This window comes from Aulonocara stuartgranti, assembly GCF_965226115.1.
Source record: "Aulonocara stuartgranti genome assembly, chromosome: 5".
Classification (NCBI taxonomy): domain Eukaryota; kingdom Metazoa; phylum Chordata; class Actinopteri; order Cichliformes; family Cichlidae; genus Aulonocara; species Aulonocara stuartgranti.
The window spans coordinates 6,418,987-6,433,279 of NC_138943.1; the positions used below are offsets into that span (position 1 = coordinate 6,418,987).

At 36.9% G+C, this 14,293-nt stretch overlaps 1 protein-coding gene across 1 annotated transcript; it reads left to right on the forward strand.

Annotated features, from left to right (window-relative positions):
• The first annotated feature begins 1,787 nt into the window (after positions 1–1,787).
• Positions 1,788–14,080, forward strand: gls2b (glutaminase 2b (liver, mitochondrial)). The gene is made up of 19 exons (XM_082533761.1): positions 1,788–2,067; positions 2,190–2,364; positions 2,710–2,809; positions 2,929–3,050; positions 5,691–5,820; positions 6,045–6,124; positions 6,656–6,819; positions 8,311–8,369; positions 8,860–8,892; positions 9,006–9,064; positions 9,523–9,589; positions 10,221–10,271; positions 10,362–10,538; positions 10,654–10,785; positions 11,271–11,363; positions 11,452–11,513; positions 11,897–11,973; positions 12,872–12,935; positions 13,143–14,080. The coding sequence occupies exons 1-19, from the start codon at positions 2,031–2,033 to the stop codon at positions 13,297–13,299; spliced, it is 1,839 nt and encodes a 612-aa protein (XP_082389887.1). The 5' UTR covers positions 1,788–2,030; the 3' UTR covers positions 13,300–14,080.
• Positions 14,081–14,293: the final 213 nt, after the last annotated feature.

A 14,293-nucleotide genomic window follows, 5' to 3' on the forward strand; every position in this document is an offset into this window, starting at 1 on the left:
AAGACCAAAGAGCTTTCGAAGGACACCAGGAAAAGTATTGTAGACCTGCACCAGACTGGGAAGAGTGAATCTACAATAGGCAAGCAGCTTGGTGTGAAAAATCAACTGTGGGAGCAATCATCAGAAAATGGAAGACATACAAGACCACTGATAATCTCCCTCGATCTGGGGCTCCACGCAAGATCTCATCCCGTGGGGTCAAAATGATCATGAGAACGGTGAGCAAAGATCCCAGAACCACACGGGGGGACCTGGTGAATGACCTGCAGAGAGCTGGGACCAAAGTAACAAAGGTCACCATCAGTAACACACTACAACGGCAGGGAATCAAATCCCGCAGTGCCAGACGTGTTCCGCTGCTGAAGCCAGTGCATGTCCAGGCCCGTCTGAAGTTTGCCAGAGAGCACATGGATGATACAGCAGAGGATTGGGAGAATGTCATGTGGTCAGACGAAACCAAAGTAGAACTTTTTGGTATAAACTCAACTCGTCGTGTTTGGAGGAAGAAGAATACTGAGTTGCATCCCAAGAACACCATACCTACTGTGAAGCATGGGGGTGGAAACATCATGCTATGGGGCTGTTTTTCTGCCAAGGGGACAGGACGACTGATCCGTGTTAAGGACAGAATGAATGGGGCCATGTATCATGAGATTTTGAGCCAAAACCTCCTTCCATCAGTGAGAACTTTGAAGATGAAATGAGGCTGGGTCTTCCAACATGACAATGATCCAAAACACACCGCCCGGGCAACAAAGGAGTGGCTCCGTAAGAAGCATTTGAAAGTCCTGGAGTGGCCTAGCCAGTCTCCAGACCTCAACCCCATAGAAAATCTGTGGCGGGAGTTGAAAGTCCGTGTTGCTCGGCGACAGCCCCAAAACATCACTGCTCTCGAGAAGACCTGCATGGAGGAATGGGCCAAAATACCAGCTACTGTGTGTGCAAACCTGGTAAAGACCTATAGTAAACGTTTGACCTCTGTTATTGCCAACAAAGGTTATGTTACAAAGTATTGAGTTGTATTTTTGTTATTGACCAAATACTTATTTTCCACCCTGATTTACGAATAAATTCTTTACAAATCCTACCATGTGGATTCATGGATTTTTTTTTTTCACATTCTGTCTCTCACAGTTGAAGTGTACCTCTGGTGCAAATTACTGACCTCTGTCATCATTTTAGGTGGGGGAACTTGCACAATCGGTGGCTGACTAAATACTTTTTTGCCCCACTGTATGTGTGTGATTGTCGTGTTTTTAAGTTGTGTATGACTGTATTATTGTTGGCTCTTTAAACATTATTTTATATTATTTTGTATACTTTCTAAATGCAGTTCAGTAGCTCCGGGACATTTTCAACTGACAGAGATGGAATTAATTACCATGATGGAGGGACATTATTACTGTTTTATGTTTTTTAATGCAAAGAAGCAGATAGAGTGAGTCATCTGAACCACTAGAAGAAACAAGAAAAAAAAATATGTTTCGTCAGAACTGGGTTCAGTATTCTGGCACATTGCTAGCCAACTATAAATGTACACCACATTACATTCAAACCTACTGACTGGAAAATCCACCAGGTGGTGCTAAAACATCGCATGAAAGTTTCAGAACTAAAGTGCTTAAAATTGCCGTACTATAAACATTAGATTTTTTTTCCCCATAATGTTGCAAAAGCAGTTAAGTAATGCGTAAAATATTAATATTTCTTTCTTATGCGCGTTTTAATACTCCAACAGCTTTGGAGTTTCAGATTGGGAAATTTATTTCTAGCTTCTGACCGGCTCCTGTGCAGACTCTGCTGCTTTCAAATGCTCCTTGTAAAACTTTAACCACGCTTCAAACGAGTATTTGTGGAGTTGTGGGTTGTGACACATTCTAGGCTGTTTTAAAATTATAAACCTGTTTCTTGTTGTGCTGTTTAAGTAGTCGAGATCTCTATATATTTTAAGTTAAATGTTTTTTTCCAAGTAAATGAACTGTACTTGTAAAGGGCTTGTAAAAAAAACAGTCCCACCTTTCCGATGACACATGAAGGTAACAAAACTTCAACTTCAGCCTAAAGCTGGTGAGTCAACAACCTCGCACGATCAGCTGGCGTCCAGCTCAGAAAATAACAGCAAGGTTATCTGTGTTGATTTCATCCTGAACGAACTATCGCGAAGGCTTTATTTGTGCCGTTTGTCGCAGCCATGCATTTCCTGAACGCGCTGCGCCTGTCAAACTCTGCTCAACTGGTGGTCAAAAGTACAGATGTGGCGAAGAAGGTTTTCATCGTGCAACCAGCATGCTGTTTGGGCACGAAATCAATAACTCAGTTTCAGAGACGATCCCCTGCACTACGAGATCGTTTGCATCTGAAAATGTAAGTATGTGTGTGCTAAACTGGTGAGAATCAGCACCTTCTTACTGGTGTGAATTCGTTTAAACAGAACGCCTCCACACTAACTATTATCTGCCATATGCTGGTATATAATTATTTGTGCATAAGCAGTTGTTTTCTGTGTTATGGGCACAGAGAAACTATAGGAGGAAGAGAACAGTCACCATATGGACCTCCATATAGGTGGTTATGTCTGTGTGTGCAGCATGTGTAGGCTATAAAAGCAATCTTGTCTTTTATTTGTTGTTGTTGTGTTTTTTTTAAGGGAATCCAACACTTCTTTTGATTGTTTTCCTCTTTTCAAGAGTGTGCTCTTCACTTCACCAGGAATATGCATTCAAAGCCATCTGGTTCCGGAGTGGAAAACATGCTTTTCTACACCATCACAGAGGGAAAAGAGCAAGTGCCCATCTCATACTTTACAGCAGTAAGCAGACATCATCTGTACATTACTTTATATGCACTGTTGCTACTGAATATATACTATCCTATTAATTGTACATACGGTGTGCAATGACATTAATGCTGACAACTTCTTATTTGCAGGCACTGAAAAAAAATGGCCTTCACCCATCCGATCCTCGCCTTAAAGACTGCATGGAGAAGCTCCGAGAGGCCGTGAAGGAATCTGTTGGCGAGGTGATGATGGACAAAGACCTTTTCCACAGGTGACAAGCGGTTTCTCAAGGCTAAGAAAATTTATGTCAATAGCACCTCTAAAGCACACAGGCAGTTCAAAATGATTGGGAAATGAGTCAGTTAATCATTCTTTAATTAAACTAAAAAGAATCCAGTCTGACCAAAACTTAATTTAATTAAAGAATTTCTTTTGTATTTTCCTGCAATTTGGTTCTGGAGCAATTTGGGGGCCATGGTCTTGTATATACAGGTTTACTGCCAGGGCGTTATGAATATAACTATATACTGTGATTAGAAAGCCTGTGCCTTTCCCACTGACAAGAGAACAGTCAACTCCACTGTAGTAGACCATGATAACCCCCATATCTTGTAAATTTTACAAATGCAAACTGTTTAAAAGACAACCTCTATCTTCTACTGAAGTCCAACCAGTAGAAGATAGAGGAAAGTCTGGATAATTATTTTATATCACTTTGATTTTAAGTAGGCCTAACCATTGAAATTCTCTTTTCTAACAATGTAAAAAAAAAGTTTAACTACACATTTAATCTCTGAGAATAATGTCAGAAAAAAGTGGAATTACACAGTAAGTCCTAGATTTTCCACATGACATAGTAATGGTGGTGTAGTAGATGAAATAATTGAAAGAAATCTTTCACAAGACAGGAAACAAGAATTTCTGGTAGCTAATTGCTCAGACTGTCCTGCAATAACAAAACAGAAAGTTTCTCTTAATTCACAGAGAATGCTCTTTTCTTGTGGATTCAATGTAAAGTCAGTATTAAAAAACAGGAACTTTTCTCTTATTTAAATATTCATATATTTTTTAATTACTGTGGTGTAATATAAATTGTGACGGGGGAGGTCTTTAAAAGCATAAAATGCTGCAAAACCTATTAAAATACAGTTAAAAATACAAACATTTATAACCCCTTCACGTTTTCCAAAGCTGTCCATTATGCCGATTCTGGCCCCTGGGCCTTAAGTTTTATACCCATGGTCTAGCTGGAAATGTGTGCACTTTTTAACTTAATAAACAAAGCATTTTACAATTAGGACACAGAGATCAGATCAGTAACCCTGTGGTTATTGGACAGAGAGCCTGAGCCACAGCTGCCTCTGTCTACAGAGTGTGATTCAATTTGGAAAAATGGTTTACATTGCTGGTAAACGCTTTATGTCTTTGATCACTACAAATCAAATGAGGCTAAGTTTCATTGCATTAGGGTTATTTACACTCAGTACGTCGACCCTCGCGGTGAACTGCCTGTAAGTGCTGACATTTAACTGTTAGTCCTGCGGCTGCTGGAGATATAGTTTTGCTCCCTTTTTTTAGTTTTTTTTGTTGTTTTGGTTATTTTATTGTGTTTTGTTTTTTATTATTAGTATTATTTCTTATGCCACTCTGTGAAACCAATGCAGTCTGTGGATAAGCCCATGATTTGTCATTTGTGTGTCAGTTTAGCAAGTCAGAAATCAAGTTAAGAAAATGGCACACAGAATAACTTTTAGCAAACTCTAAAGGGCAACAGTGGCCAAGAAAAATGGATCTAATGCGGCAGTTGACAGGAAATTTAACTTTACATTTCTCCCACAATTATTGTTGTTTTTTTGTGGGACTTAATCTTCGTTACACTATCCCTCAGAGAGGGCTATCTTAGCTGTGACAGTCCATGGTGTTTTGTTTTCCATGCATGAGGAAGCAGGTGCAGGCATGAGACCAAACTATTTTTAGCCTGACCTTCCACTAACAATCCATTTCAGTACAGGATTTGTTGTATGTGATGTTATGCGTAATTGTTTCTCTCTTCTTTTGTCTTCCACGTACTTTATGTTCAGTCATTCAGACAGGTTTAAGAATGATAAGGTGGAACTATAGAATGTAGAAGAAGTCGGAACTAAATGGACAACATTTTATGCAATTTTTAAGGCTTCTGGTGTCACAAATTGTGCGCATACAGATTTTTTCTTTATAAATAATAAATTGAAAAACTGATACACTGTATAATGTAATGCAAATACGTACAGGTATAGCTTAAGAATGTTAGATTTATCATACAGTAATAAATTCACACACATTGTAATGTCATAATTAAATACATGCATTTCATCAAGATCCATCCCAAACATGGATGTGTGAAAGTCTGTGTCAGGACATGTCAGTTTTATTTACTGTCGTTTTGATCAAAGGAACAGCTTCTCACACTTAATGAAAACTGACAGCTGCTGGCTTCCACTTACTCTAGAGGCTACACACACACACACACTCGTGTGTGTACTCCTATCCTTGTGGGGACATCTACTTGACATAATGCTTTTCTTTCCCTAGCCCCGTACCCTAACACTAGCCATCAAAAATAAATGCCTAACCCTAACCCTTAACCGGACCGCGCACCAGAGCTTTATGAAAAGAAAACTAAACAAAACTCTCTTAATACCTAACCATAACCCAATTGTATCTCTTTAACTAAAACCGCATTTTGAATCTGAAATGCCTTCAGACTTGTGGGGACCGGGCTATTGGTCCCCACAAGTATAGTAAACTTCCATTCTTTGGTCCCCACAAAGATGTCTAAACAGGTACACAAACAACACACACACGCAATGAAAGTATTTTCTTTTTATTTAGGGCTCTTGAGTAATTCTGCATTATGCTGTTTTTGTCTTAGATGTGTAGGAGGAAACATTGTTCTGCTAATCCAGGCCTTCAGGAAGAAGTTTATCATCCCTGAGTTTGACCTGTTTGTACAGAAAATAAATGAAATCTACGAAAAAGTGCAGAAGCAAAGTGATGGGAAGGTAAACTTTTCCTAATTTAGTTTTCCATGCTATGATGGTTTATTTGCTGCGTAAAGCTTTCTCCTAATTCATCCTGCTGCCCCAATATCTGCACACATTAAACATAATACTTGATGAGTAAATAAGGAATCTCTTCTACTACATTAACATTAGTTCTAACAATTACTTCTGAATGAGCATTACTTCTGTCTTAACTTTAACTGTGTTTCTCATTGTGACTGCAGGTTGCAGACTACATTCCCCAACTGGCTAAATTCAGCCCAGAGCTATGGGGTGTGTCTTTGTGTACAGTTGACGGACAGAGGTAGGAACTAAACATTTGAATAAATGAAATGAGAGTCTTTTATGAGATTTGTAGAGATTTATAGAGCTATTTTATTCATATATTATGAGATTCCTCATTAGATTGTGATTTCCCAGCTATCACTGAATGACAGCTGGAAACAAAGATTCTTCTTGTCTAGTGTGTAACTAGATTTATTTGATTTGACATATTCTTTGTAAGACAATTTCATGTGAAAAAATTTTGCAGAACATCAGCCTAATGTTTTGCTGTACCTTTGTTTTATTTTTGTCCAATTTTGAGTCACAGACTTACTGATACACATTTCTGTAATCAAAATATAATTTTTAGTTCCAGTCTTATAATCTTCATACACAGTGCATTTGCTACAGATTTCAGAAGGTGAATCAAATATAAATGAGCGTTCTCTCAGTCTCTACTTAAACATAGTTCATACTTTTTTTTAAAGTGATACTGCACATTCAGTATGACTGTCACTTTATTTTCAAGATTGTGTAGGCTCTAAAGGTCTATTCTGTTTTCTTTTTGCAGGCACTCAGTAGGCCACACCAAACAGCCGTTTTGCCTGCAGTCCTGCGTGAAGCCCCTGCAGTATGCCATTGCCGTACATGAGTCAGAAACTGAGAAGGTTCACCGCTATGTTGGCATGGAGCCCAGTGGACTCAAGTTCAATGTGCTTTCACTTGATGATGAAGGTATGTAAAGCCTCATTACCTCCTATTGGATTATAAAAATCTATCAATGCAATCAGTGCGCGGAAATGACACCTGAAGTTCAAAGAAATCTAGTTATGAGGCATCTAGCACAGCACATAACATGTATCTTAGTTTCCTTTTACTCCTGCATAAGTGCTAAACTGACTGGATGAACAATGTCTTCGTCCAGATGAAACCCGAATTTATATTCTCATAATAATTTTATCATAATGTTTCTTTATTCTTCTGCTTAATATCAAGGAAGAAATCTAGCTGTGTTACTCTGACACAGAATTTAGGTCCTTCACAACTGTCACTGACACTGGTTTCCTTCTCTGAGAAATACTGTGAAATTCAGGCCATTTCCGTTCCACCGAGTCAAATTTTACACCAGTAATAATTAAGGAAATGTAATAAACTGATTAGTTGCTATTTTGGTAACAAGGTAGTGTTTGTAATTGTTTTTCAGTTAAAAAAAAAGAACAAATATTTATTGGTTGCCCTTTTCAAAAAAAAAAAATTGGTAACACAATATACATTTAAAGACATTTTGTAAATTTGTTTTTGCAGTACTTTTTTGGTACAAATATTATTCTGTTATTCAGATTATATTTCATGCACATTAGGAATTTTGTCAGGACCCTTTTTTTAAAATATGCACTCGTGGTCAGAAATTTACATATACCCATCATGAGCATGTATGTTTGGTGGTAATTTCAGGAATTTTAATGATTTCTTTGACCTCTTCTTTTGGAAGAGGTGGAATGATTGTACAGCTTTATTTTGGAAAATATGAAAATATTTTATTAAAAAAAGAATTCGGTGCACAAATTTGAATATACTTTGTAATTTCTCTAATCTAAAAAGGTTAAAAAGTATACATACAGGCCCAAATTAAATTTTTTAAATAACTGTTGTTGAAGCTTCTACAGTGCCTTTTAACCTGACAACGCCAAGCCCTATTAGCTTTGTTAGTAAGCTACAAGTGGTATTGTAGTCTCTTTTTGCCAGCATAAAAAGAATTTGTTTGACACTCATTGGGTTGAACATTAGCATTGAACTCTGCTAAGAATAGTGGTCAAAAATCCAGTCCTCCCAGTAGCATGTTGATGGTGACCAAAAGCATCTGGTTGAGGTGCAATTTGTTAAGAGTGGGGGCAGCATGCATGTTTGAACCTGCATATATATTTTTGATGTTGTTTGAATTAGAGAAAATCCACAATAATTGCAATCTTGTGTACCCAATTCTTGTTTTTTTTTTACATAATTGAAGATGTTTGCTGTACAATCATTCTACCCTGGAAAAACAGCAGTGCAAAGAAATCATTAAAATCCCCAAATTACTATAACAAGTGTATATAAACTTCAGACCACAACTCTTATGTTGATTCACATATTATAGAGATTGATTTCAGTCCTTTGTACAAAATCATTATTTCATAAAGAATTTGTCTTCAACCCTGTGTCTTATCTTACTGTCCCGTCTCATAGAGAAGCCCCATAATCCCATGGTGAATGCTGGAGCCATTTTGATCAGCTCTCTTATCAAGGTAGACAGATAAACACTTATCACTCTCTTTTTAGTGAAAGACTGTGGCAGCAAAAGGTTAGTTGCAGATTTTATATATTTTTGAAGCTCAAATCTCTTAAATAAAGAAATTAATATTAAAATATGCACTAACTAACTGTGTTTACCCTGCTGTTGAGTAAGACTCTTGCAGCAATGGTACTTTGCAGTAGAAAGTTATGCACTCAATTTAAAAACAACTTAATGCATCAGATGTTTTACTGCATGAAAATTTGTGATGTTCTATAGCATATTTAATGTTTGCCTTAAAGTTGGACCACTTGGTTTATGATCATTACCTGCTCTTCTCTTACTGCTGATAATAGGATACTAAATCATGCAATCAGTAACACATTCGTGTTTTTATACTGTGCAATTGGTACCAGCTTCTGAATGCAGGAGCTGAGTGAATGTGGCAATTATACTCAGTACTGTTTGTTTTTACACAAGCAAGCGACTCTCCTTGTTTTCAGCCTCACTCAAATAAGGCAGAAAAGTTTGACTATGTAAGTAATGTACCTCCAGTTTTCTACTCTGTTTAGACCATGAATATAAAAATGTAGGCTTATTATTTTGGTGCTCAGAGGTATGCTGAAAAAGCACAGATGTTTTTTTCCAGGTTATGGAGTTTGTGAAAAAGATGGCTGGCCAAGAATATGTAGGATTCAGCAATGCCACGTGAGTGCATTTCAAAATAGAGTTGGAGTATTTTGTATTTATTTGCCTCCATTTAGCACAAGCATGAGTGAAAACCCATATGGAAAAGATATATATATATAAATCTTATAAAGTTTATATCTGTCTTGTGTGAAACTTGTATGAAAAGCATACAAGAGTGAAAACACATATAAGATCCCTTGGAAAATTATATAATGAAACTTGTATGTTTTGTATACTTACTAAAAAAATATATGAAAGTAATGAGAAAGTGGCCACTTTCATGAGTAAATCATGTAAGCCTTATATGATTTATATATGATTTACTCATGAAAGTGGCCACTTTCATGAGTAAATCATATATGTTTTTACTATTTCTTTTCCATATGGAAAGACTTACTGTGTTTTGGGTTTAGTCCACTACCTATTGCATTATTGATGTTTTTTTTATATTGATTTCTGCTCTTTCTTTGTCTCAGGTTCCAGTCAGAAAAAGAAACAGGTGACAGGAATTTTGCCATTGGATACTACATGAAAGAGAAGAAGGTCAGTTTCAGAAAAAACATTTCCTAAAGCTCACATATATGAATTTAAAAGTTTCAACTTGATAGTACTTATCTTTTAGTAATTAAAAACAATCAAAATTAATCATCCATGATTTTATTATGAAAGTAATGACTAATTGATCAACTGAGTGTCTCATTGAGGTTTGCAGACAAGTTAGCACTAACCAAATGACATTAACTTGTTTGCCATTTTATGATGTGTGACAATCATGGTGACAATGAAGGATCAAATGAATAAGGCCTGTAGGACACAAATCAGAAGCCAGCCAGAAACCTCCAAGAACTACTGATTTTTCCTTAGCAATGGTCGTATTACTTTTAATATGTTGGACAACTCAAGCAATGTCCGCATGAGGTCATGTTAGAAACTCAATAGATGACACACATGACAAGGAAAAGCTAACATTTAAAACCTAAATACTGTATTTTTATCCATTTTAACCTATTATAAAATGTATATTTTGATCAGGTACTCAGCAGTCATATTCCACATTTATAATAAGGTTTTTATATTATTTAATTTTCATGAAACCAAATTGCCAAGTTTCAGATAAATATTCTGCTTACTTTGGTCAATCAGATACTCATGATGATAATATTTCACTCACCAGTGTTTTCCTCTGGGAGCAGATATGATCGATGCCCTTGACTTCTACTTCCAGGTAAAATGTCAATAAAAAGAGTCTTTTGCAGCCTTTTATTTATGAAAAATGATTCAGTAGTTTCAATAATAAACTGACTATTCCTCTCAGCTTTGCTCCATTGAGGTAACCTGTGAGTCAGGAAGCATCATGGCTGCCACTCTGGCCAATGGGGGAATTTGCCCAATTACAGGCGAGCGTGTCCTGAGTACTGAGGCTGTGCGAAACACCCTGAGCCTCATGCACTCCTGTGGCATGTATGACTTCTCCGGCCAGATGGCTTTTCATGTGAGTAACAGCAGGATGTGATGGAAAAAGCACTTCACTGTGTCACAACAAAAATAGGAATAATCTCATTACCTAGAACAAATGGCACATTCAGCCTCTCGTTCTCATCTCACAGGTGGGCTTGCCTGCAAAATCAGGAGTATCCGGTGCAATTCTGTTGGTGATCCCCAATGTGATGGGAGTGATGTGCTGGTCTCCTCCACTGGACAGGGTTGGAAACAGTGTCCGAGGAATACACTTCTGTCAGGCAAGAAAATAGTTTCTGTTTTATTATATTTAGACCACTTATGTTTTGTTTTTTCACGTTAATGTTTTAATTTGAATTTTTAATGCAAGTAGAACATCCTGGCCTTTCTAATATTTTTCTCGTGTTTAAATTGGCTCTGAAGTCGTCAATACTTCAGGCCTTACGGTAGAAGCTTTAATTTTTTAAAAGATGATGATGATTACAGTAATAACCAGTTTAGTTTGATAAATAATTTGCAGTCATTACACTATCGACATTGTCTTAAAGCCAGAAGCCTGGCTTCGACTAATACCATAAATATTCCCCCAGAATGTGTCTGTAGTTGCTTTACAGAGTGCAAAATGTCTAATAAACCTGACTTATTCTGTGGCTGTTATATTCTGTTTTTTAATATTTAATTATTTTTTTTTGACAGAACAAAACAGAATAAATAATTTTTTTGTTCCCCCCCTAAAGATTAAATCATACTGTTTTTGTTTTCTTAGGAACTTGTGTCAGTGTTCAATTTTCACAATTACGACAACTTGAGGCACTTTGTAAAGAAACAGGACCCTCGCAGACAGGATGGAGATGACAGGGTGAGTTGCTCGTATTTTGTTTGGTACTGTATGTAATATGCGCTGTGCTCTAAGCCTCCATGTTTATGGCTCTGTGGTGTTTTTGCAGAACAAGTCTGTTTTCAACTTGTTGTTTGCTGCCTACAGTGGAGATGTATCGGCACTGAGAAGGTAGATAATCGAGACTCCTGATTTTGTCTGTCCTCTATAAAACATTTCCCTCACAATGTCTAAAACAGGCCCTGGATCAAATTACCTCAACAATGTTTATTACTAGTAAGGTGTAGTGAACAAAATGACCTTTTATACCTAGTACAGAATCAGAGCATAGAGTATAAGACCAATAAGAGTTCTCTTTTTCTTTTTCTTTTTTAATAAGACAAGTGTGGAATCCACAATTTGTTTCAGGGAGGAGATACAAATCTCTTTGGGGTTGCATCAGTAAAGGCAGCTAGTGAAAAAATCTGCCAAATCAAACATGCAGGGCTACCCGCTGCGGCGACCCCTTGTGAATAATGGAGCACTTGAAAGTAGCTGACTGATTTGTTTTGCAGATTTGCACTTTCTTCCATGGACATGGACCTCAAAGACTATGATTTTCGAACAGCGCTTCATGTTGCTGCAGCTGAGGGTAAGCGTCATAAGTTCAGGCTAATTTTACACTTATTCGGTCATTTTTTTATTTACTTATTTATTTTTAAATTAATGACTTCAAAACAAGTGCAGTTAGCTTAAGTCATCATCTGAGATCAAACTAATCATGACTTTGATCCAAACAACATACATTTAAAGTTTTGCTACAACACAAAAGTTTGTCATAGATGTTTAAGAAAACTTGGTGTAATTGTAAGATAACAGATGCAGAAAGTTGCAGATTTCAGTTTTAATGATGATTGGTTGGTATAGCAGATAAAAACAACCTTTATTACCTATCCACTGTCTTCTCTCAGTTAAAAGAATGGTGTCTGTTCACTCTGTCATTTCTTTTCATTGCTGACTGATACAAAAATACTTAAACTTGTTAAATCGTTTGTTTTGATGCTCACAGCAGTAATTAGCGCAAAGTTTTCACTTTGTTTATTCTCATGATTAACAGTAGAGGTTCAGTACCTCTGGCTCACATTATATAAGCCACTAATGAACCAGCTCATAAACCCTTACAGAGCACCATATGGTAGATTATTTGTCTTCTGTTGCAATGTTAGTTTATTCACAGCACAGATTTAATACTCCGCTGCCACGACTACAGCAGTAACGTTTTTCTTGAAAAGAGCCTCGTAAGCAAACTATTTGTTTCGAGGATTAACATGGAAGTAACAGCAGTTTTCTTCCAAAAGGGAAAAGGCAAAGATTCCTAAATGCCATTCTGAGCTGGATTCCAATAGAAGGAATTAGTAATTACATATTTATTGTTTTTTGTTTTTACTTTAGCAGATTTTCTTCTCCATTTCTAATTCTGTGGTGCTACTAGATTAATTTGTCAATGGTGACAATTTGGTTTTTTTGCTTTTTAAAAATTATATTCTTAGGTCACATGGATGTAGTAAAATTCCTCACTGAAACCTGCAAAGTTGATCCATTTGTAGAAGACAGGTGAGATAAATACCTTGTATATAATTCTAATTATAATCAATTGATTACATTAACCCTGTACTGTCATACTACTTCATTGTAAAGAGCCTTTTTCCATCAACTAAACTTTTCCAATTATTTATCAGCACACGATGTTAATACCACAGTTTGTATACTCTTGGATTTTGTCATCCATAGTTTTATGAATTGCCTCTCCATCACTTGCAGGTGGGGGAATCTACCGGTCGATGATGCCATGCAATTTGGGCATGACGAGCTAGTGACGGTGCTCAAAGATTACCAGCAAGAGTGCAAGCAGCAGGAAAAGAAGCAGAGTGAAGCTGTGCATCCCCAGAAGCTTGACACCATTGACGGCATGGTGTGATAGCTAAAATGAAGTTCTGAAATTGTAATACATCAGGGCATTTGTGCAATTTTCCAAGTTTAGAAATATGGGTGTCCATTTGTAGCACGAAACATGAGTGACGCACAAACAACAGAATATAACTGTCATGGAGCTTTATGAAAGATTTTCTTCAAATTCGAGTCAGGTGAAAATTTTATTGTTTAGCATTTCCTTTTTGTGATTTTGAGTCTTTTTGTTAGAAACACTAGGTAAGTAGGTTGGTGCCACCCATGTAATTTTGAGCTTGTTTTGAGTTGAGGTTTAGGGTCTTTCCCTCTTGTTTTTGCTTTTCTAGGATAATAGCTCAGCTAAGTTTTGGTTTTGTCTTTTTGGTGGGGTTTTTTTGGCACAACCTAACTGTCCCTTTCTCCCCCACATTTGTTGTTTGAGTCTGGGTTATTTATTTTGTGAGAGCGCTGCCATTAAACCTTTTTCATAACACCTGTACCGAGTTTCCGGAGTTGTTGTGTTATCCCCTCCTGCCCTCGAGGAGACGCAACAATTGCATTTTTAGAACACTACAGTCCGTATAGCATTTCTATTCTATAATGTATATATGTGTGAGGTTCACTTGATTGATATCTCTGTCAAAGTGCAACCGAGTACAATGTAGTGCCACACAAAGGGAAATTGATGCCACCTGACTCAAAGTTACATGGATTTCAGCAGCAGGTGACAGGGTGTAAAAGATTTTTGATGACAGGAAGGTGCTTGTTGTTTTTGTTCTATAAAGGATTTTCCCTCCTTTGCCTTGTCTGAATGTTGTGTGACACTCGTCTTTTTTACTCCCAGTCAAACCAACTATCAAACTCAGCGTATTTAAATTATTTGAAATCCATACCATAAACACAATGACATAATATCACAGTTATAACACATAGTGGCCAACTTAATGTTAATTTATTATGTATATGTTTATACCTTGACTTGGGAAAACTGCATGTTTTTTACTGTAAAAAAAAGAGACAATGAG